Raw genomic sequence first — 24,030 nt, forward strand, 5'->3', positions numbered from 1 at the left:
ATTTGCAAAGCACTGACTTCAATGTACATGTACATCAGCAGGGATGGCCTTCAGTCATACTGTTGGGTAGGAAGAGTAGGAAACAGAACAGGATTTATAGCACAATGCAAGGAAACAAAATCCACACACGCTCACACAAGGATACACATTTGGTTACAGATATATGTCAAACACATTAGAGGGTGTGCCATTGTGGGGAATGAAAATAGAGTTTAAGGAAGAACGTGAAAAACCAACACCAGAAAGACCTTGAATATGAGGATTCTGTCAATATGCCATGATCTGAGAAGAATAGTTAATGGGCTCTGAACCCGGGTCCAGCCAAACAAAAAGATGGAGTGGAGGCGGGTCTCCTGCTGGAAAAGAAGTGGGAATCACATACATATTCCCAAAGTACTCAGGAGCTGGAGAGTGTTGTACTTAGGATTCTTTAAATGTGTCATTAAAATTGGTTCATAAGGATCAGAGATATAATATCTTACAGCGCAAAGATGGAAGAGAGAAGGGTCCCCTCACCATCAGTGTAGGTGAGACCAGCTGAAAGGAAGTGTCGGCTTAGAAGTTTGCAGTCTCAGAGCAAGGCTGGCCTGTGTATCCGCCATATGCTTCAAGGGAGGGGGCCTGGGACCAGAGCCAGCTGCCCCCAAGGAAGGGCTCTCTGTTGGGTGGACAGCCCTGCCTCAGTGCTAGCCCTTTCTTGTCCATGGTCCCTGTGGCCCAGGAGGCCATGCTGGCCACATGACACTGCCCACAGCCCTTGGTCACAGCTTTTGGGGACAGTGTTGGGCCCCTAGCTCTGGAGGAACCAGCCCTCAAACTGCTGGGTTATCATTAAACTGAGCAGCCTGGCTCTAATGGGCTATGGAGATTCTCCCTGAGGAATCTGAGCCCGGAAGTGGAGAGATGATTTGCCACAAGCGGTGAGGGCTGCTGCAGAGCAGCCTCCGCCCAGGAGGTGCAGCGGGTGGCAAGGTGGGGAAGGCAGATGGTAGTGGGATAGTGAGATGCAGATGCTGCAAGCACAGCTGAGTTATCTCACTAGCACAGCAACAGAGCTGGTCTTACAAGCTCAGCTCTTATGAGGGCCGGCAGGTGACATGGAGGATGGACAGAGCCAAGAGTAAGTCTTGTGGGGTCCACAGAGCACAGCCTGTTCATAGGGCCACCCTGCGGAGCTGTGGCCATTATTCCCATGTGGCCAAGTGACCCTCAGGGTTCCAGACTGTCTCATTTTCAAGAGAAGCCAGGGTTGGGACTCAGAAAATGATACTCCAAAATATGGCACTTTGACTTGCTGAACTGGAGAAAAAGCCTCTGAAGGTCTTCCTGATCTTCCCGGCTCCCTCCTCACTCTTCCAAAGAACAGAGTGAAGTCAGTCTCTGAAATTTCCTAATCTGCCTAAAGTATGGACCCACTGAAGAAGAAACAGTGACTCCTGGTCCCTTCCCTGAGCTTTCATTAACTGAACTCGCATGGCAGGAAGACTGAAGTCTGTGCACAGACCTGGGCAGACCTTTGTCACAAACCATTGGCTGCTCTATAGGCTGAACAGAGTGTGTCCCAGGCCATTGCATGTTCTTCTAGATTATTGAATTCCCCTAAAGATCACTTAGTATCTCTCTAAAATCATTCACACTTCTCCATCTCCCTCTCCCCTAGGAAGAAGAGTACAGAACCATCCGTACCCCACCATGTGGTGGGGTGATCACTCTGTGATTCACCCCCTTGCATGCTGATACATTTCTGTGCCACACCTCCTTTTGCAAGTTGGTTTTTCAGTAAACCTTCAGAGGGTAAAAGGAAGTTGGCCTTGACCCCTACACCAGAAATCTAGAATTTAGCATAAAATCCTCAACTTTTTTTTTCTTTTAACTCAAAACACTTAGAGGCCGGATGCGGTGGCTCATGCCTGTAATCCCAACAGGTAGGCTGAGGTGGGAGGATTGCTTGAGCCCAGGGGCTAACAGGGCAAGACTGTGTCTTTTTTTAAAAAAACAAACAAACCACACCCAACACTTTATGGAAAAAACAAAACAGGACCACAGGCTGAGGATGATGGGCAAGTGCTAGCTGGCGGTCCAAAGTCCGTCCCTTACCCTATCCTCCTGGGGAGGCCATCCTGCTCGCAGTGAATTCCCTAGAGATCCCAGTTTTCCTTGTTGCTCCTTCCAGACCCTTTGACCCAGACAGCTTTCCTTGTAAACATCAAATCTAACAACCTAAGTGGTGGGGTGTTTCCGGGTTTCCCCAGAGCTTAGGCAAAGCCCTGTGTAAACCACTGAACTTCCGCAGTCATCCTTCTGTGCTCACCAACCAGCTCCTGGTGCCTACCTGTGCTTCTTGGGCACTATGATCCCAGCAGGGGTTCCGTGATGAGGAAAGAACACACATGCCCTCTGGGAGGAGATGGTCTGGCAGTCTGTGCTGCACAATAGCTCTGGGTGTGTTTGTTTACCATCTCCAAGAAACTGCGTGTCCCAGAGTATGCTGGTAAGTCCAGTATCCAAGTTTGCAAAGAAAAGGTTGATAGAATTCTCTCCCATGGGGGTGCCTGGAAATCTGTGGGGTCCTGATGCCTCCATCCGCCTCAAGGGAGGACTTGACTTTGGAAAGGGAGGCTCTACAGAAAGGCCACCTTCAAAGGTCCCATCTTCATCATTCTTCCTCACTCCACCTCTCTGGTACACCTCTAAATACAGAAGCACCTTCAAAAAACTCACGTAGGGGAAGTTTCCCACAGATAGACATGTTTAGGAGGAAGTTTCCCATATACAGACATGTTTATGAAAGATACTAGTTCCTCCGTATTTCATTCATTGCATCAAGCAGACCCAGCCCACCCCTGCATTGCCCCGTAGATGTTGGGTGTGCCGGATGGGGCTGCTGACTGACAGGCCTTTTCTTCAGTTGGAAGGTGAATATCATACCTGTGACCCTTCCTCACTCAGAGGGAAGGCAAGGAGGAAAGACTCAGGGCAGGGCAGGAAAATTCTTTGGTCCCCAGCCAGCTCGCACTAAAATGCAGCAAACAAGGTCTGTGTTGCAATCAGGCACCTGAGAGGAGGTCAAGGAGGCCAAATGCTGGGCTGGGGCTCTAGGCAGAGGAGGCAAAGGGCACCGGGAGGCCTGGCTGGAGGGAAACGAACCAGCCTGAAAAGGCCCAGAATCCCAGAAACCATGGGGTGGTGGCTGGGAGAGGAGGAAGACTTGGTGGGTAAAGGCGGGCAGCAGGAGGAGAGGAGAGGGAAGAGGCCACAGACAAGGCGAGACCTGGGGAGGTCAGAAGGACGAGGCACGGGCAGCAGGGAGGGTGAGTCATCCTGGCACCACACAGCTTTAAAGCTGCCCAGTGAGCTTCAAGGGGCTGCTCCTTGCCGACTCCCTGCTATTACCTCTGGGTGTTTGGAGTATATCTGCCCTGCCTTGTCCCTCCCACCTTTCAACTTCTCAAAACAGAAACCCTCAGCACTGGGAACTACCCCCGCCCCCAAGACTAAATCTCCGCACAGAGGAGTCGCCTCTCAGACCTAAGTTTCCCTGGGAGAAGGGACCACCCAACTTAGAGCCCCCTGGAAACTGGATGGTCAAGATCATGAGTTATTTAAACTTAGGCATGCCGGCCAGGGCGGTGACCTGACACCTATGTGCATTGCCTCATGGGACCCTCACAACACCAATAGAAGGATGCTTCTCATTTGACAGAAAACTGAGGGGTTTTCTTTTTGGTTTTTTTTTTTGCTCATAATGCATTTGAAGCCTGGTTCCTCTGTAAACAAGCCTTGTTGGCCAACCCCTGTTTAGGGACTGGGCGTGGAGTGGTGAAAGAGGGAAAGAGTCCCAGATCTCATGGAGCCCATGATATTTTAGAGAGGGAAAGATACAATCTAGGAAACAGACAAATAGCCACGTTCAGCTAATGGTCAAGAATTTACAAAGATCAAAGAGTGGCAAGTCAGGGGTGGGATGTTATTCTGGTGGGAAAGTCAAAAGATGCCCCAGAAGAGGCCCTGCAGACACCCAGGGGAAAGTCTTGGTAGGAAAGTGGGGGGTTGGGGAGCCAGGAACCAAAGCTTCATGGGCCCTGGAAAAGAGGGATGAGAAGATGCTTGAAGGACAGAGGAGGTGAGAGTGAAGGCTGTTCCACAGGGATCCAGGCTGCAGAGGAGGGGGCCTGGGGTAAGCTGAAGCAAGGCAAGCACTGGAGGGGCAGAGAGGAGAGGATGGAATACATAGAGGGTGTGAGGGCAAAGAGAGCAAGATATGGAGCCTGAACTAGGGAGGCCAGGGAGAGAGCAGAAATGTAGAGGTAGGTTTTGACTCAAAAACCCAAGCACTTTACCATTGACAGGGACTTTGTCTTTTTTTTTTTTTAGATGGAGTTTTGCTCTTGTTACCCAGGCTGGAGTGCAATGGCACCATCTCTGCTCACCACACCCTCTGCCTCCTGGGTTCAAGCAATTCTCCTGCCTCAGCCTCCCGAGTAGGTGGGACTACAAGTGTGCGCCACCATGCCCAGCTAATTTTTTTTGTATTTTTAGTAGAGACGGGATTTCACCATGTTGACCAGGATGGTCTCGATCTCTTGACCTCATGATCCACCCACCTCGGCCTTCCAAAGTGCTGGGATTACAGGCATGAGCCACCGCGCCCGGCCGACTTTGTCTTTTTCTTCTTTGTCCCTCTTTGATCAGGACAGTGGTGACTACATAGTAGGTGTTCAATCACTTCATTCATTTAGTCAATGAATACTTATTGAGAACCTACTATGTGCCTGGCTCTGTCATAGGCACCGGGGACAATGTCCTTGGCCTCTTGGAGCTTACATTAAAAGCAGAAAGGGGACAAGTAAATATGTGTATGTGATCGGAAGGGAAAAGAGAATGGAGGGACGGTTTTAGATGTGGGGGTGGTTGTAGCCTCTCTGATAAGGTGACAGCTGAGCCCAGATTTCAAAGAAGTGCCTGGTGAGTCTAAAATGGGAGTATCTCAAGGAAGAACATTTCGGGCAGAGGAAGCAGCAAGTACAAAGGCCCCGAGATGAAAGAGTATTTGTTGACTGACCAACAGATCCAGTGCTTGTTGACTAAATGCTCAGGAATTGTGTCCCTACCATTACCCTTGAAACTCTCTGAGGAACATGCCTGGGTCTTCCTCATCAGACAAGAGTGGTCAGAGGGGTGGGAGGAAGCCACTTCCTCCCTTTCTTTACGTCATTCCTCTTTCCCCATCCCTGGCCAGGCCTAGAAGTAGGGGTCAGGGAGGGTCAGGCACTGAGTCTGATACACTCTGGAGAAAAGGCAGAGAAAGTCCAAGAATAGGCAGGCTCTGTGCTGTCCCACAGCCCACCACTCATGCCCATGCTGTTTCTGTTTTTAACACCTGGAGGTCCACCCAGCCAACCAGCCCCTACCTCTGCCCCTGCTGTGACCCCCTCCCAAACACTAAAACTCCCTACTTCTCTGGGCATTCTTCTTCTGGTGCATTATTTGTCTCTGTAGGGTTTAAGGGAGAGCTTCTTCGCCCTCTGAAGTTTCAATGAAAAATAAACTCACAAAAGGCACGTTAAATGGACAAAAGGTATATACATTTATTTAACATGTTATACCCAGGGAGAATCGCAGAGTGATGCCCACCCCTCAGCAGGGCTCAGAAGCTTCTATACTATCCTGGTAGAACAGGTGATGGGAGAGGGGAGAAGAGGAATTCTGTAGAGATGCTGAATGGATCAGGGAACAGAAATTAACTTGCCAGATGTGGTTACATTCTTGGTCCTTCAGGAAGGAGAAGAAAAAAGCGTTGTTCCTTTTGGTGGGTCCTGATGTTAGGCAGATAAATGAACTTCAATCTCATCCTGTTTTGGGAGAGATAGTGAGGGGAGGGGAGGTCAGAGAGACCTTGAGGCTTCTTCAGTTGGGTATGTCAAAGCGCTATGTTTTGGGACTTCTGACCCCAATACCTCTCTGGCTAACTCACCAGGGCTTGGGAGGACACAAAGGGAGGACTGTGGATGCTGCCACTCCCCACACCAACCCAACCCCCTCAGACAGGGAGGTACCTAGGAGACTCTAGGTCTTAGAGTCTCAGCTCAGCTTCCAGCCAGATTCTGGCCATGTCCCCAGTCCTCATGTAAGCATAAGATGATCAGAACTGGAGAGTTACTTCCTCCTTATTATTCAAAGTCATTTCTGCTTCTCCAACTATCTGCTGACAAGACATGTTGCTCTAAATTCCACTGATTCAAGACTTTTCTGTTCTTACTAACAAAGCATAACAGGCTGTGAGAAACATGCCTGACCACACACGAAATTGGAGAAGGCATACAATGGGTACACATGACCCCACCTGACTGTTCCTTCTAACGTTAATTCCAGGCACGTCCCTCTTGGCCAGGTAAGATCTATGACCTAGAAGGTCTCTCCCACAGGGCATTCTTAGGGCTCAGTGAAAGGACCCCCTGCCTCCAACACAGCAGGTCTTCCTTTCCCATGTGGGCCCTTTTTCCAGAACCCGGAGCTGTGGAGGGTCTAGCTTCTGGGACCCTTGACTGGGGAGAAAGCAGGTGGGGGGCATGGAGGGAAGGTCCCAGAGCAGAGGGGCACCAAGCTGGCTGAGCCTGGCCAGCTTCGCTTTGCCTTAGCTCAGTGGTTCTTAAAGCCTGTCCCCCAGGCCAGCAGCACCAACATCACCTAAGGCCTACTCAGCCAGAAACTCTGCAGTGGGGCCCGGCGATCTGTTTTAACAAATCCTCCAGGTGACTCTGGTGCAGAATGGCAGCAAGAACTCAGACCCGAACTAGGCTTGCTGGGTAAGTGGAGACCCGGCTCTCTAGTGGACTCAATGTGGGTGTCCTGGGCCAAGCCCTCCTGTGCCTGGGCCACTTCTGTGTTTGTCAAGCCTCGGGACTCGGGTAAAGGATTTGACAAGGTGTCTTGGGCAGGGATGGAATCAGATGATTAAGCAGAATATATACAGATCATTGTAACTACCCCTCTTTCTCCCTTGGCTCTAAGGGGGAAAAAGATGAGTGCAGTTGCTCTGTCTTTTGGTAAAGTTACCAGGAGCTGCCTATCTGATGGAACCAGACTATTTAATTTATGTCATTTAGTGAGGGGTCTTGCTTTACCACCACATCTGAGCAGGGGCAGCACGGAGGCCTCTCAGTTGGAATTTGTGGCCCTTGGACGCCCTTCCCACCTACACCGTTTCTGGGGGTAAAGGCTTTTAGGTGCTGCCTGTTTAAGAACTCAGATCTGGCAGGGCGCAGTGGTCAGGCCTGTAATCCCAGCACTTTGGGAGGCCGAGGTGGGAGGATCACCTGAGGTCAGGAGATCGAGACAAGCCTGGCCAACGTGGTGAAACCCCGTCTCTACTAAAAACACAAAAATTAGCCGGGCGTCATGGAGCGTGCCTGTAATCCCAGCTACACGGGAGGCCGAGGAAGGAGAATCGCTTGAACGGGTTTGAACCCGGGAGGCGGAGAGTGCAGTGAGCCAAGATCTCATGATTGCACTCTAGCCTGGACAGCAAGCGGGAGAGGGACTCCGTCTCAAAAAAAAAAAAAACTCAGACTCCATCGAAGTGGAGAAAAACTACATTTGTTTGGCAAACTCCCATTTTTTATAGTCCCTGAGGAGTTCAGGAGGAAAGCAGGGTTTTACATCCCCTTTTTAGGGACGCAAGTAGGACTGCCCCAAAAGTTCCACTCTGTTCACACTTAGAGGGGGCCCCACAAGAGCCCCAACTTTCACATATATTTTTTCCCTTAATAACCGAGGCTCCCAGAAGTTAAACAAGCAGCCCAAGGTCACACCGCAGGGTGACGCCAGCAGAGCCCCGGCGCTTGCCTCCTCCCTTCGGACCCTGCCCGCGTCCCCAGAGGCTCGACTCAACCAGCTGGGACAGGAACCGAACCCTCCGGCCCTCTGTCGCCGTCTTGGCCCTCGAGGAATCTGCGCCCAGACGAAGCGGTCCTCCGAGGTTCGGGAGCGCCGGAGTGACTTCCCGATTCTCTCCCCTGGGACCCCGGGGATCCCTCCCCCCAGCTTGCCGGGTCCTCCCCGCGGATCCCCCGGGTCTCCTCCCGGCCGCCCCCGCTGACTCAGCGTAATCCGAGCCGCGGAGGGCGGCGGGGCCGGCTGAGCCCGCGCGGGTTAATTGCCGAGCTTTGAACGCCCCCTCCCGCTCCGCCCTCCTCCAGCCGCGGCCCCGCCCCCGCGGTGAGGTCCGGGGCGGCCGACGGCGGCCACAGCCCAGAAGCTGGAGGGAGCGAGGCTGCAGCGCGGCCGCCGGGAGCAGCATGACTGCCATCCGCGTGCAGGTAGCTGGCGCCCGGCGGGGCACGGACCCGGGGTGCTGCCCTGCCGGGTGGGGTGCGGGGGGTAGGACTGGGACAGGGGCGTACCCACCGCGAACTCCAGCCTCGGGCCGGGAGTGCAAGCGCCCTGCGTGCCCGCCCCAATTGCAAACTTAGGAACTGGGGAGGCTGGGCGGGGAGCAACCTGGGGGCGCCTGCCTGGCATTGCTGCTCCCGCGGCGCGAACTCCGGCTGCCTCTGCTCGCCGCCCTGCCAGCACCCGAGGCTCCTAGACTTCCTTGGGAAAGATTTTTCTGTTTCTCTTTGTGGTCATCAGTGACCTACGGGTCAATTTACCGTAAGGGTCCCCCTTTGTGAGAAACTCGGCGAGTCTAGGGTGGAAGGACAGAATCGACTTGCAAAGTGAGGCTTATGTAACAGAAGATACGCTCTCGGGAAGCTAGACCTTTCTGGGAGTGAGGGTTAGGAAGATCGTCTCCCTCCCCAAAGCTGCGTTTGGGGTGCTGGGCTAGGGGTGGACTCCCTGGGGGCGCGCACACCTCAAGGAAAGAACGGCTCTGGCGAGGGAAGAAGCCCGTGTCTCCGAAGATTTGGCTTCTTAGCGTAGTGCAAGATGTTTATGTTGGCTGAGAACCTACACATTCCTATCCGTTCCCTCGGGCCTGCTGCTCTCCGAGGGGAAGTCCAGTGGGTGGCGGCACCGCTGCCCAGACGGCGAGCTTCCTTTCCGCGCAGGCATTCCCGCAGCTCGTCCGCTGCTAAGTCTATCCGCTGGACTGTCCCCGGGATTAGAGAGGCCCGTTGACTTCGTCTACAAACGCTCAGCCACAACACTGACCTGGTAGATAACTGTTCCACCTATTTTATAGATTGAGGTAACTGAGACTCAGAAGTAACGTGCCCTCAGTGGCCGGACAAGGAGCAGAATCAAGATTCAAACCCAGGGCTTCCTGGCTCCAAATCCTACTGGCCCCTACTGCTTTTACCTAACGAGAGAAACCCACCCACAGGCCACCCCAAAACCTCTTCTATAGCCAGGATCTCCACCCCCAGAAAGAGCTAGCTTCCCAAGAGAGCGCATCCTCTGTTACAGAAGCCTCACTTTGCAAGTCGATTCTGTCCCTCCTATAGTCTAGTTCCTGGCTCTAGAAGAGGTTTGGGGGTGGCCTGTGGGTGGGGTTCCTCCCATTAGGTAAAGGCAGGAGGGGCCAGTGGGAGAAGCAGGGCGTGGGGCACAGGGAATGCCTCCTCTTTGTTCTGGGACGAGTCTGGAATCCCAGCTGGGCAGCCTGCTGGGACAGCTCAGGTGTGGTCCCTCCTCTCTGAGAGCTTACAGCCCAGGTGGAGAGAGAGACTTGAAAACAGGGTGTGGGGGAATGAATGCTAAATTAAGATGTGCAAAAGTTGCCAGCCAGGAAGAGGAGGAAGCCTGGTAGCAAGGTGACAGCTCAGCTGGGGAGGCCACAGGCTCTAGGTGAAGGGGAGTGCTCCAGCTACTTTGGAATGATAACTCTTCATCCCCACAACCATGACTTGCCAGAGGGCAAACACAGGTAGGAAGCAAGTTCTGGGTCAGAGGTGGGGCCAGTGGAGGCTGAGAAGAGCAGAGGCAGGCTGGCTCATCTGGAGGCTATGAATTTCCAGGATGTGATGATGGATGATGGCCTCACTTGAGCTGGGGCAGAGTGGGTGATGAGGGGGAGCAAATATGGAAGACTTGTTGCAGATGTGGGGAATGAGTTGGTAGGAGGCTAGGTTGTCTACTGGGGGGTGCTTTGGTTAAGGGGAACACAGGAGGCCCTGGGTTATAGGAGGAAAACACCATGGCATTGGTCTCAGTAGCCCACTAGTGTGACCTGGTTCTATAGGTCACTAGAAATCATTGAAGGTTACAGATGAAAAAGGAAAACACATTTTTAGGGAAGTTATGACCCAGAGAGATTTAAGTGATTGCTACCCAAAGTACCCTGCAGGGGTACTCTAGGTCAGGGACAGGACTTGACCTCCCCACTCCCCTCTTCTCCACTGCCCTCCAGTGGCCCTCCGGGAGCCATTTCAGGCCCTGCATCACTGAAAGCTGGCAGAGGTGCCAGGTAGTTAGGAATGAAGACTCCAATATGTGTTATGACTCTTACTAATATTATTAATAGCTTCTGTGAATTGGGAGCCACCTGTGTGTCATGTATATATTCATATACATGATCTCATATAATCCTTAGGAGTTTCAGTGGTGGCTGGAGAGTTTAAATGGAGCCCTACTTTGGGGCAGGAGGGGGAAGAAATGAGATGAGGTCAGCTGTCTTCATTTTCTGATCCTGACGTGATGTCTAAGGACCTGGAGATTAAAGTCCAGTCTGCCTAGGACAGGTGGGGCTGAGGAAGGGACAGGATGTGCCTGTTTTCCAGCCAGCATGCTGTCTAGGGTTAAAAGGTTTCTGGGTCCTGTGACTTGTTCTCTGCATGTAGTGCTCCCCCTTTTGGGGACCACTTATTCTCTAGGGACCTTGTAACCTTGCCAGGTGCCTTCATGGCTACGACTTCCTGCAAGTGTCACTAACTTCATTTTCTATATGAGAAAACAAGGGCTCAGGAGGTTAAGAAACTGCCCGAGAACAAACACCTCTAATGGTTTGCAGAGCAGACACAGAGCTTTTCCGTTTCCTTTGGTTTCTTTCTTACCAGTCGATCCTTTTTTTTTTTTTTTTTTTTTGGTAGTAAAAGGCAATATAGACTCCTGGACCCCCAGTGTCCCAAGCAGATGCAGGGCTCAGTTGAAGTTAAAGTGAGGAAGAGGATGCAAAGCCAGCTTGCTCAGCTTCCCCACCCACCTGGCTTTGGCACTGGAAGCCCCGCCAGGAGCGAGGGAACACAGTCTGAGAACCACGGTCCATACTCTTAGCTGCGTGTTTTTGACTGCGCCCAGGCTGCCTTTGTCCCAGCACCTGGTCCTAGCTCTGGCATGGCCCTTAAGGAGTCCCGCTGCACGCTAGTTTTTTTCCTCACCAGCCGTAATGAGCCCCTAGCACAAAGGCCCTATCCTTAGAAGGCCCCAGTCAGTATTTATCCGCTGAATGGATTCCACCTCCTGCATATCATACAGTTGTCTGGGCAGCTGTAATAAGCTTCAGTACGATTTAGGTGAGTGAGCTCCGGCAAGTCATCTGCCCTCTGCAGTTTCCTTGTCTATACACCCACCATGGAGCTTCCTACTCTATCAACCTCATAGGTTTAAGAATTAAATAGGATACTGCTAAAGGCAGAGGTGCTGAAAGCAAACCTCCTCCTTATTCCTGCATCCCTGGAGTTGAAATCAGCATAGTTCCTGTGTCTAGGGGATACTCTTGCTGGGCTCTGACCACAGGAGTCTCCCAGAAACAGGGCTTTGTTTTATGTCTCACAGAGAGAGGTGGCCCAGACCTGCCTCAGGAAGCCTGCATTCGCACATAGCATAGGACGCACCCCACGTTCCTCATGGCTCCATTCTCCTGGGTCCTAGTAGTGACCATGATGCGTGTCTGTTTCATGTACCTCCCAAAACGGGGTGTAACCTGAGCAGCTTCTAGACACTGCAGAGCGGGTCATTTAATGTTGGACTGTGTAGGAGACTTGGTTTAAAGGGAGCTTCAGATGGAAGTGACAGTGGTTGCAAATGACCTTTGACTTACCTCACACCTCTCCCCTGAACACCCACTGGATGCCCAGGTACTGGGGACATAGCAGTGTCCAAACACAGAATGTGGTGTGGGCTGGGGGGCTTCCCTCCCAGACACACAGTGTTGGAATGAGACAGAATTAATATGTAACTACAAACTGTCCTCAGAATGGTGAAGAATTCGAACAGGTGCCTGAGACAGAATACCAAGAGGGCCCTGACTTTGGATTGAGTGGCAGGAAAGTGCTCTTTATGGAAGAGGCTTTAAGCTGAGACATTAAGAATAGAGAAGAGGCATTGTCCTGGAGGGGTGGCAGGAAGCTGCAGAAAAGCCTCTCCAGGCTGAAGGACCTGTCATCTGAGGAAAGAAAGGGCTAGACATGGGGAGAGAGGAGTAAGCTGGGAGCTGAGGTTGGGCGGGGAGGCGGAGTAGATTGTAAGGCTTTTGTGTGCTGTGTAGAGTTCCTGGCTGGGTGTGGTGGCTAATGCCTATAATCTCAGCACTTTGGGAGGGTGAGGTGGGTGAATCATGAGGTCAGGAGTTCGAGGCCAGCCTGACCAACATGGTGAAATCTCATCTCTACTAAAATTAGCCAGATATGGGTGTGGTGGGCACCTGTAAGCCTAGCTACTCAGGAGGCTGAAGCAGGAGAATCGCTTAAACCAGGGAGGCAGAGGTTACAGTGAGCCAAGATCGCACCACTGCACTCCAGCCTGGGTGACAGAGTGAGAGTCTATCCCCGCCAAAAAAAAAATAAGAGTCCCTGAAGTCTTTCTTTTTGCCTTCTGGGTCAGGGCGTGGGTGCAATGCCTGGGTCGTGTCCCTGGACTGTGAGATGAGACACCTTGCCGGACACCTAGCCTGACTTGCCAGGAGACCAGTGTGAGGGCACCTCCTTCCAGGGCTGAACCAGAGGCGAAGGAGAGCTGCAATGGCCTTCCCACACCCAGAAGCTGCAGGAGCAGGCAGTGGGGTTGGCAAGCTCTGAGTGGGGAACGGGCTGCAAACGTCACTTTCAGCACTGAGGAAAACAAGGCAGTAACCTAGAGTCCTGGGCTGAACGTGGACAGCTCAGAATCATCAGGTGGGTGGGGGTTTGGACAAAATCATGTGTATCCTGGGGAGATGGAGGGAAACAGGACCATGTGTTGGTGTGCTAAAGTCCTGGTGCTTGGTACAACCCTCTGCCAGGCCATATTCTTGTTTTGTGTATAAAGAAATCAAGGCAGGCTGCATGCTCAAGGTCACAGGAGGCAGGCACAACAGGTTTTCTGAACTCAGAACTGACTCAGATTTGCAGTCGTTATGGATTTCTTACCCACTCTAAAGATCACGAAAGAAGGAATGCTCAGGGAACTCTCAGTGCCTGGTGAATACTGGATGGTAAATGCTCACAGGTCTAGAAGGGAGGAAGGGTTCCCCAAAGATGATGGGCCTGCTCTGTTCCAGGCTTCACAGGAGAATGGAGCAGAAGATCAGACTGTGGGGAACAGGAAGGTGACTTGGGGGTCTTCCCTGCAGAAGGTGCTGGGGTGTGGCGGGGCTGTGGCTGACAAGGTGCCTCCTATGGTGTTTTCCAGGCCCAGAGGCCGCTAGGCCAAAGGCAGCCCTGCCACTCGTTCTCTGAATCCTTCATCCGGACCCTCATCATCACGTGTGTAGCCCTGGCTGTGGTCCTGTCCTCGGTCTCCATTTGTGACGGGCGCTGGCTCCTGGCAGAGGACCGCCTCTTCGGGCTCTGGCACTTCTGCACCGCCACTAATCAGAGTGCGCCAACCTGCTTCAGAGACCTGGGCCAGGCCCATGTGCCCGGACTGGCTGTGGGCATGGGCCTGGTGCGTAGCATGGGTGCCTTGGCCGTGGTGGCCGCCATATTTGGCCTGGAGCTCCTCATGGTGTCCCAGGTGTGTGAGGACAAACACTCACGGCCCAAGTGGATCATGGGTTCCATCCTCCACCTGGTGTCTTTCGTCCTTTCCTCCGGGGGCCTCCTGGGTTTTGTGATCCTCCTCAGAAACCAAATCACACTCATCGGCTTCACCCTGATGTTCTGGTGTGAATTCTCTGCCTCCTTCCTCTTCTTCCTGAACGCCATCAGTGGCCTTCACATCAACAGCATCACCCATCCCTGGGAACAACCATGGAAATTTTAGGCCTCTTCCAGGGACATCAGGTTCTACAAAAAGTGTGGTCAGAATGGGACTTTTCCAACATGTGGCCTCTGGTAGGGCTGAGGTGGGACAAGGACCTTGAAACAGCCGCCTCTTTGCCAATAACTCGTGGGTGGTCAGCCAGAAATGGCCTGGGGGCCTCTGCAGCTGGTCTGCAGGGCCAGAGGCCAGGAAAGTGCCTCAGTGCCACCAACTGCACAGGCTTAGCCAGATGTTGATTTTAGAAGAAGGAAAAAACATTTTAAAATACCTTTCTTGAATTTTCTTCCCTGGACTGGAATAAAGTTGGAAGCAGCAAGATAACTGGCGCCTGAGCTAGCTGCACAGCCAAGGATAATTCACGCCTGTTCCGTTGACGTGTGCTGGGATGGGGGCTGCAGAATCCCAGGGGCTCCCAGGGTTGTTAAGAATGGTTCTTCCAGCTAAGGGGCAAATCCGTGCCTAGGAGTTTCTTCCACCAGCTCAATGGTCCTTCATGTGTATGTCCCTGGCTTCATCTTTGATTGGTGCCAAAGAAGCAGAGTTCAGGATTCCCTCAGAAGGCCTTGCACACAGTAGGTTTTCAAACCATTTGACTCGGTTTGCCTCCCTGCCCTTAGTGGGAACCTTGAAAACTCTGGATAACCCCAGCTTCTAGCAGCTGGCTGTCCCCTCTGGGAGCTCTGCCTATCAGAACTCTACCTTAAGGTGGCTTTCCTTTCTCTTTCAAGAGGAGTTCTTGAGCAAGACCTTCCTGGAGGGCCCATTTGACTGCTAATACACAGCCCTCCCCAAGGAACGTGTGCACGTCTCTGTCTTCTGTGAGGGTCAGACAGCCTTAGAGCACCATTTTTAATCCCAGAACACATTTCAAAGAGCATGGATCTAGACCTGCTGGACTCTGCAGGGGGTGAGGGGGAACAGCCAGAGGTTGGGTAATGATTAACACCCATCCCGGGGATGCGTGGGGGTGAAAGGGGCCAGGAACCAGTGGAGATTTCCATCCTTGCCAGCACGTCTGTACTTCTGTTCATTAAAGTGCTCCCTTTCTAGTTCTTTTTCTGCCCAGAAGTAGGTGAGGTTATTGCCTGAAGCCCATTTCATTCTACACCCACCCCTTCCCTCTCTCTCACCTAGTGAATTCCGGCTCCCAGCAAATGCATGGGTTTTTGGTCTCTGCCCTGCTCTTGTCACTGCAGGTTCCCTTCTTGGTCTGGGCTGAGCGCCTACATCTACCTCTATTGTGATGTTCTAAAATTCTTATTCCAAGATGCATGGAGTCATGAAGGAGTCTGCTTTGTAGGATGAAAGGCTATGGACTCTAAGGTTGAACTACCAAGATGCTCAGAGTCCATGGAGATCACCCCAGAGAGGTTTCTGTGAATTGCTCAGTTTTATAGAGTACGGAGCTCATCCACCACACAGTTGCATCTTAGCCTGGGAAATGGGAACCTGGAGCATTCTACAAGTTGCAAAGGGGATATGTGACTCCCTTGTCTCTTCATGGGGAGGAGAGAGGTGGAGGTGGAGAGTCAGGGCCCAGAGAGCGATGCACTTGTCCCCAGGGTCACCCAAAGCCAGGAGTAGAGCTGGCCCAGCCACCAGCAAGATGCATTTTTCTTGACACAGAGGGGAGTTTCTCTACGTCTCTCAAGAACGCTACCCACTGAACACGAGTAGGTTTTGTTTTGTAGAAACGTTCAACAATTGAGTCCTCTTTCACCCTCACATGGGGGGAGTGAGGATTCAAAGGAACCGAGAACAAGAGTAGAGTGTGAGACTGAAGTCCTCAGGAGCTTAGTGGGGCAGCAGATGGCTTCCATCCTTCCCTGCCTGGGAGCACAGATACAACCTTGGAGCTTTGGCATTTAAAGCCAAACACCCTGGACTGAACTTCTGCCACCTCTTTGCTTAGTAGCTTGGGCAAGTCACAGGGCTTTGGTGGACCTGTCGTCTATGGAATGGGATCATGCCCCATTTCCTGCTGCGTCCGCCTTAGGCTGAGGACATCTGTGTGAAAAAGCAGGAAAAATAGGGGTGTGCACCTCAGATCCTGGGAGCGATAGTGAAAGGGACTGAGGCCCTGGGGCTTCCCTGGCCTCCATGGTGACTTTATTAGGTTATTTTAGCTATTGTCCGGAAGGTTTGGGTGAGAGCTACTAACCAGGTGAGTTACAGTAGGGGACACACTGGTTGGCTGAGTCTTCTAGTCTTGTCTCTGATTAACTGAGCTGGAGGACCAGAGAGGACCCCCTCCTCCTGCAGGAAGGGATTAGGAGCAGGCCAGGGGATACGCCCTCACCTGCGTCAAGGCAAAAGGATGGACAAATATAGACCAAATCTTGTCCCAGGCACCACTTATTTCCCTGTCCCTTTCTGGGACCCCTGAACTACTCTTCCCATAAGAGCAAACAAACCAAATCTCAGGCCTTATCCTGCCCCACAGTGCCCCACGTCCCTTCTGAGGGGTCCAGGGCCTGAGGAGGGGCATTTTCAGCTGAAGGAGGACATAGGGTGTCTTCTGGGAAAACAGGCTGTCCTGCAGTAGTGTCCAGCCTTCTCAGGACCCATCTTGGTCTCTGTCCATGGGTGGCTCTGCTCCAGCCTCTCAGATCATGCTGGTCCTGCAGGTACCCTGGCTCTGCTCCAAGTGGCTGGCCTTGGTGCTGTTGCTGAAGGAAGAGTTTAGGGCCACGGGATGCATTGTGAACTCACGGAGGTGCCACTGCTGCCATTTCTTCTGAACCTCCAGCTGCACCTGCCCGGGAGACCGGAGACCAGCCATCAGCCCAGGAGGAGAGGACAGTTCTGTGCCTGGAACCCAACTCACTCCCCTGGGGACTCCACACAGGCCCTGCTGCTCCTGCCCAGCTGACCTGTCCCCTAGCCTGCAGGCTACTCAGATTGACCGTTTTCAGCCCCAATGTCCAGTAGTTACTGAGGGTCCCCTCTCTCCTGGGCATATGCACCTGCAATCTCATTACATTATGTCCCAAAGAAAGGACTGTGCACCTGAGACAACTGGATACTTATTCCCATGAAGCCACCCAAGCTCAGAATTCATCTGGGACCCAGGGAGTTGCTCTTTGTAAATTTACTTCACAATTCCCAGCTGGAGCAGCTGAACCTTTGAGGCTAGGCTTGATATTTGATTCTTGGGAAACATCAAAGGTCATTCCCATTCAAGTGCAGCAAACCAGATAGATGGTCGGTAGTCACAGAAAGGCCTAGCTCATGTTGACTACGTAGCTCTGTATGCCCAGAGCCAGGGTCCTGACCCAAATGCTCTATGCGAGGCTTGAGTCCTTAGAGTATGCAGTCTCCCAAGGAGTCCATGCTCATCTGAAGATCCCTAAGGACTGAGCTGCAGACAGTTCCTCTGAGTCACCCACTTTGCACGTGGGAAGACTGAGGCCCAGAGCAGGGCAGTGATGAGATCGCCCATTGAACAAGCAGCAGGGCAGTCAGGAACCTGGGATCTGCCCAACTTTCTTCCTGCATTTTCTGAACAGATAAACACCGGCACCAGGAGTGCTTGTTAAAAAACACTTTCCCAGACCCCACCCCAGACCTACAGAATTTATTTTTGTGGAATGAGAAACCGGGATCAGGGTCCAGCCATGGTTTTAACATCCCTCCAGGTGATTCTGTTCCTCCCATTAAGCAAGCTCAGACTCCTAAAAGAACTGGCCGAGCCCCTCGCCACCAGACCCAGGATTCCCTCCAACCCTTTCCATCCCCCTTCCCACCACCCCTCCAGGTAGCTCCTTCTGACCTGGAACCCAATGGCTAGGAGCTCTCCGGGGTACCTGAGTGACCCAAGACCACTCACCTCCCCGTTGAGGAAGCAGTAGAGGACAGCCACCACCAGTCCCTGCCAGAGGAATAGAGGCAACAGGGTTACTGCAGGTGCTCAGCCCCTACCCACCTGGCCTGAGCCAGCTAGCCAGCTGCGCCCTCCCCAGGTCTCTTTCTCTCTCTCTTTTTTTTTTTTCTTTTTTGAGATGGAGTTTCCCTCTTGTTGCCCCGGCTGGAGCACAATGAGGCAATCTTGGCTCACAGCAAGCTCTGCCTCCGGGGTTCAAGTGATTCTCCTGCCTCAGTCTCCCAAGAGGCTGGGATTACAGGCATGGGCCACCATGTCCAGCTAATTTTGTATTTTTAGTAGAGATGGGGTTTCTCCATGTTGGTCAGGCTGGTCTCGAACTCCCAACCTCAGGTGATACACCCGCCTCAGCCTCCCAAAGTATTGGGATTACAGGTGTGAGTCACCGCGCCTGGCCCCCAGGTCTCTTAATCACCAGCTGCAGGCTCACTTCCCCACCTGTCTTTCATCAGCTCATTGGTGGGCTTAATCTGTACAACTTCTCAGGGATATCGGCATTTTAACAAAAGTTGGTGGCAAAACTGAAGGGGTTTGCTTTAGAATTTCAGGTATCAATGACCGCTGCATAGACTGGGGACTATTTGAGGGGCAAAAACACTCAGGGCATTCGTTTCCAAGTTTTGTCGCACATTTGAATCACCTGAGACCTTTGGTCCAGGTTGCAGTCCCCAGTTCCCAATATCTGGGGGTATCCGCAGCTTTTATAGATCCCCAGATAGTTTCAATAAACGGGCATCATGATCTGGAAACTACTGTCAAAGAGAGTAAAAGGCACTTCAAGACAGGCTTTGAAACAAAACAGACTTGGAGCACAGCTAGGCCTGAGTAATTGTAGGACTCTTGGTCCCAGGGGCTTCATTTAATCCTTGCCAAAGCCTTTCAAGGCAAGTGGGAAGATCTCCACCTTACACGCAGGGAAACTGAGGCACGAAGAGGTTTAGGCACGCCTGGAGCTCTGTGTGCTTGGCCCAGAGCCACGAGCAGGCCGAGGGTGCTGCCCACCACATGGGCTGCAGTTGCCTGGCTTCCCCTGCCTTGGGGTCCAAGGACATTTTTCACTGTTCGGGGAGGGAATTAGCTGTGCTACAGTGTATATAGGGCAGGCCTCACACAAGACAGCAAGTTTACTAATTTCCACAGTGATTCTGCGATCATTAAGAATGAAGACTTTGAAGAATTTTAATGACATAAAGAAATGTTCATGATGGGCATGATAGAGAATTAAACAAAACAAGCAGGTTACAAAACCATACACATCGTGACCCCAGTTATGGGTGTGTGTGTGTGTGTGTATGTGTGTCTTTGTGGACAGAAAAGAGACAGAAGTAAACACCAACAGAGGTTATTTCTGGGTTATGAGATTATAGATTTTTTTCTTCTTGTTTTTCTTTTTTTTTTTTTAACTTTTCCTTATTTCCCAAATTAGTCACAATAAGCAAGCATTATTTATACAATCAGAAAGGCTAAATACATTTTTAAAGAGTATATGAAGGTCAGGCATAGTGGCTCACGCCTATAATCCCAGCACTTTGGGAAGCTGAAGCAGGTAGATCACGAGGTCAATGAGTTCAAGACCAGCCTGACCAATATGGTGAAACCCCCGTCTCTATTAAAAATACAAAAATTAGCTGAGTGTCGTGGCACATGCCTGTAATCCCAGCTACTTAGGTGGCTGAGGCAGGAGAATTGCTTGAACCCGGGATGTGAAGGTTGCCATGAACCGAGATTGCGCCACTGCACTCCAGCCTGGGTTACAGAATGAGACTCTGTCTCAAAAAAAAAGAGTGTACGACAGAGATTGTGTTATTAGTTGTGTGTGTTCTTTAAGCCCCTGCCTTTTAGAAATACATACTAAAGTGTTTGCAGATCAAACAACATGATGTCTTGAATTTACTTAAAAAGATGGGGATAGTACGTAGGGACAGAGATGAAACAAGAGAGGCCATGAGTGGATACTGCTGAAGCTGAGGATGGGTAATGGAGTTCACTGTCCTATTCTCTTCGCTTTAGTATATGAAAGACATTTTCATATATGTATATGAACATATATTTTTTATATGTGTGTGTGTATATATAAGAATATATGCATACGTATATTCGTACACAACTTTTAAAAATCCTTTTTCTTCATGAACATTCCTATGAGAACATTAGGAAAGTGCTTTTGGTTTTCTCTTGACAGGACATTTTCCCAGAGAAGTGGTCCACAGTCCCAACCACTAGCCCCACCTCTGAGGGACAGGAAGTCCCCATCCATGGCCAGGAAGACTCAGCGTGGTACCTTTTCTGAGCCAGGTTAAGTCCTTCCACCCGACTGGTCCTCAAATCCTCTACCTGCTAAATGGGCATCCTGTGCCCAGCCTCCCTGGATGTTACAAGAGCAGTGGTGGGGAGAGCTAGCTCCCTGGCCCCCAGGCCAAAAGGAAAAGAAGCCTGGATTAAGCCAGAGGCTGGGTTCTCTGGAGGTCTGAGGCACTGACAGGGGCCACTGGGCAGAGGGCCAGCTTAAAGGAGGGTGTGGCCTGAAGGTGTGGGTAGGGCAAGGCCTGACTCCACTCAGTAATGCATCCTCCCTAGAACCTGTAAGTAACAGGAAGACCCTACCCTGAGCAGAGCTCTGGGGATGAGGGGAAGGTTTGAGCCCCTGCTCACAGGCAGAGGCCACCCCAGTGAAGGCCCTACTGTGGACTAAGTGCTTTAAAAAAAATAGGAACACTTTTACACTGTTGGTGGGAGTGTAAATTAGCTCAACCATTGTGGAAGACAGTGTGGCCATTCCTCAAGGACCTAGAAATAGAAATTCCATTTTACCCAGCAATCTCATTACTGGGTATATACCCAAAGGATTATAAATCATTCTATTATAAAGACACATGCACACGTATGTTCATTGTGGCACTGTTTACAATAGCAAAGACCTGGAACCAACTCAAATGCCCATCAATGATAGACTGGACAGGGAAAATGTGGCACATATACACTGTGGAATACTATGCAGCCATAAAAAGGATGAGTCCATGTCCTCTGTAGGAACATGGATGAAACTGGAAACCATCATTCTCAGCAAACTGACACAATAACAGAAAATCAAATACTGCATGTTCTCACTCATAGGCAGGTTTTGAACAATGAGAACACATGGGCACAGGGAGGGGAATGTTACACACTGGGATCTGTTGCGGGTGGGGTACTAGGGGAGAGACAGCTGGGGGTGGGGAGGTTGGGGAGGGATAACATTGGGAGAAATGGCTGATGTAGGTGATAGGGGGATGGAGACAGCAAACCACCATGGCACGTGTGTACCTATGCAACAATCCTGCAAGATCTGCACATGTACCCCAGAACTTAAAGTACAATTAAAAAAAAACCCACTGGGAGAATTTTGTCTCAGGCCCTAGAGCCCATAATCACTGGCTTCTCCTGGCCATTCATTTGATTTCATCTTATGGATAAGTGAAACCTTGAGACGTTTGTTTTGTCTTTGCTTTGGCTCCTGGGAAGCTCCCTGCCTACCACACCTATGATCCATCTCTCCCTCCCGTTTAGAACTTTATCATATTTGTTTCTGTGTAGCAACCCAACCAGTTGTATATTCTTTTTTTACTGATCCTTCATCTACTTATTTTTTTGTCCTTTGTATGTTTTTCCCAAAAGCGACATTGCATTATTTTTGCAGGGAAATAGCTGTGAGTAAATAAATGGCATTGTAAAGTTAGGGATTCACGTTCACGCTCCTTCCACCCAAACATGTTTGCTGTTGTTGTTCTGAACTTCACGATATCTTGTTGAATTTGTAGGTAAGTGATTTTCTACCTTACTTTATTTTGTAAAGTCAGTTTTTAGTTTTCATAATTTGCAAATACACATGGTTTCAATGAATCAAACAATTCCTGTTACAGAACCAGCAGCCCCGACACCCCACCCTCACTTCCTGTCCCTCAGCTGCAACTACTCCTTGAAACGCTCTTAACTGCTTCTAAAAAATATGCTGGTGTCGCTAATTGAGGATTTTTCAGTCTAGGGCATTTTCTGTGAACTTCCCAGTATGAAGATGAGGACAGTGGTCTCTTCCAAACACCCGCTCCACCCTCCCACGAGGATCATCTTCCGCCCCAGTGTTTGCTGACTCGGCCATCCGCACTTACGTTATTTTGATTATATGCATGCTATTGAGAGTTATACAATATAGTGTACTGGGATTGCTTTTCCTTTTTATTTTCCCTGAAATCAGTCTCTCTGTCTCTGTTAATTTTTCTCTCCCACCCCCATTTGACTAGTGGGGACCAGGTGTCCCACTCAGGGGCCCGTAGCACTGTCAGGTCCCATCCCAGCTTCCCCTGGGTCTCTGCCAGATAAGGCATTTGACTCGCTGTCTCTACAGCCTCCACTTCTCCCTAAGGACAGAGAGAACTCCTCTTTTCAGCTTGCGGCCCTAGTCCCGAAAGCTTACCTGGAATGAGCCAAGGGCCAATTCAAAAAACAGCTGGATCTCCATGGCGTCCTCCGGGGAGAAGGCGAAGACGATGTAGTGGATGCCAAAGAGGGGGATCAGCAGGAGTGTGGACCTGGCCAGGCGCCTGGGGACACAGAGACGCTGCAGCCGCCACTTTGCCTACCTGCGCCCTTCCTCCTCCCGCCGGCACACAGCTATGCCACTCCCCACCTCAGGACTGACAGCTGAGGCTGGCCAGCAGTGCTCAAACATTTTTGTTGTCATTTTTTATATTGAAAATTTCTAACTCCCACAGGTCAATCACTCAGATACAACTCTTTTTGACTTATGGCGAAGCCCCAAATTTTGTGATCATGCACCTCTATCAGTAAAAAGAAAGAAAATCAGTATCTACACCATTAACTTTACTTATAAATTACACACCTATATCATTGCTACTCTATGTCTAACATCATATAAACAAAGTGGTGTTCTCATTTGCTAGACAACAAATATCTATAAGGATAAATTCTTGTATTTTCTTCCTGGATTAAGGTTGCCAAAGTTAGCAAATAAAAATACAGAATCCCAAGTTAAATTTGAATTTCTATCTTTTGGGGGCATAAATACTGAAAAACGATTTGTTGTTTATCCAAAATTCAAATGTAACTTAACATCCTGTATTTTACCTGGCAGCTTTATCCCAGATCCCCAGGAATCTGACAGCAAGTAATCCAAGCCATTGTCAGAGTCTCAAAACACAAAACAGCATGGAGACAGTCTCTGGGGGGACGCTAATTTGTCTTGTTTTTGTTTTGTTTACTTCTTCTTTTTGAGACAGAGTCTTGCTCTGTCATGCAGGCTGGAGTGCAGTGGCGCGATCTCTACTCACTGCAACCTCCACCTCCCTGGTTCAAGCGATTCTCCTGTCTCAACCTCCTGAGTAGCTGGGATTACAGGCCTGTGCCACCACGCCTGGTTGATTTTTGTATTTTTAGTAGAGATGGGGTTTCACCATGTTGACCAGGCTGGTCTCGAACTCCTGACCTCAAGTGATCCGCCCACCTTGGCCTCCCAAAGTGCTGGGATTATAGGCATGAGCCACTGTGCCTGGCCACTACTTTGTCTGTAATATCAGTTATGGAATGAATCATGTCCACACCCATGTCAAATTTTTACACTGAAGCCCTTGCCCCCAGTATCTCAGAATGTGACTGCATTTGAAGAAAGGTCTTGAAAGAGGATGCTAAGTTAAAGTAGGGTGGAGTGGGGCCTAATCAATCAACTGGTGTCCTTACAAGAAGAGGGAATGTGGACACACAGAGGGACACCCGGGATGCCCACACGCAGAGCAAAGGCCCTGTGAGGACACAGTGAGAAGGGCCAAAGAGAGAGGCTTCAGAGCAAACCAAATCTGTGGACACCTTGATTTTGGACTTTCACCCTCCAGAACTCTGAGAAAATAAATGTCTGCTGTTTAAGCCACCTAGTCTGTGGTATTTTGTTGTGGAAGCCCTAGAAAACGAACGTATTTCTCTTTAACATGTGAAAGGTCTTAAGGATTTTTGGATGACACACCTCCCTAAAAATCTGA

The 24,030-nt window shown here is 50.7% G+C and overlaps 2 protein-coding genes and 1 long non-coding RNA gene across 10 annotated transcripts in view; 2 read left to right on the top strand and 1 right to left on the bottom strand.

The window, feature by feature from the left end:
- The first annotated feature begins 6,297 nt into the window (after positions 1-6,297).
- On the top strand, positions 6,298-7,851 carry LOC144576677 (uncharacterized). The gene is made up of 3 exons (XR_013518977.1): positions 6,298-6,391; positions 6,753-6,806; positions 7,776-7,851. It is a non-coding gene; the product is annotated as an uncharacterized LOC144576677 (long non-coding RNA).
- A 401-nt stretch (positions 7,852-8,252) lies between these two features.
- Positions 8,253-23,921, top strand: TMEM37 (transmembrane protein 37). 2 transcript variants are annotated; one of them, XR_013518976.1, is made up of 3 exons: positions 8,253-8,318; positions 13,549-14,693; positions 22,021-23,921. XR_013518976.1 is itself a non-coding variant. In XM_035305085.3 (2 exons), the coding sequence occupies exons 1-2, from the start codon at positions 8,298-8,300 to the stop codon at positions 14,119-14,121; spliced, it is 594 nt and encodes a 197-aa protein (XP_035160976.1). In that variant the 5' UTR covers positions 8,253-8,297; the 3' UTR covers positions 14,122-15,168. The 2 variants fall into 2 exon arrangements, 1 of the variants encoding a protein (XP_035160976.1); XM_035305085.3 differs by lacking the exon at positions 22,021-23,921 and having other exon boundaries at positions 13,549-15,168.
- Positions 14,934-24,030, bottom strand: part of SCTR (secretin receptor) — an 81,506-nt gene continuing 72,409 nt past the window's right edge. For 4 of the 7 annotated variants that reach the window (XM_078327960.1, XM_078327964.1, XM_002749522.6 and 1 more), the window contains 3 exons: positions 22,455-22,581; positions 17,951-17,992; positions 14,934-16,876 (listed from right to left, as the gene is read on the bottom strand). In XM_078327960.1, coding sequence (XP_078184086.1) covers positions 16,727-16,876; positions 17,951-17,992; positions 22,455-22,581 — 319 coding nt within the window. In that variant the 3' untranslated portion in view covers positions 14,934-16,726. Of the gene's footprint in view, positions 16,877-17,584; positions 17,993-22,454; positions 22,582-24,030 lie in introns of those variants that run through there. The other 3 variants (XM_078327962.1, XM_054257710.2, XM_078327961.1) reach the window with 1 other exon arrangement.

The sequence above is a fragment of the Callithrix jacchus genome, chromosome 6 (genome assembly GCF_049354715.1).
Source record: "Callithrix jacchus isolate 240 chromosome 6, calJac240_pri, whole genome shotgun sequence".
Taxonomy (NCBI): Eukaryota; Metazoa; Chordata; class Mammalia; order Primates; family Cebidae; genus Callithrix; species Callithrix jacchus.

What these genes read in the sequence shown, in the direction of transcription:
- TMEM37 (XM_035305085.3), top strand. Translation starts at nt 8,298, where the DNA reads ATGACTGCCATCCGCGTGCAG. An exon ending in TGACTGCCATCCGCGTGCAG is followed by an intron (nt 8,319 to 13,548) that starts GTAGCTGGCGCC and finishes GGTGTTTTCCAG; the next exon opens with GCCCAGAGGCCGCTAGGCCA.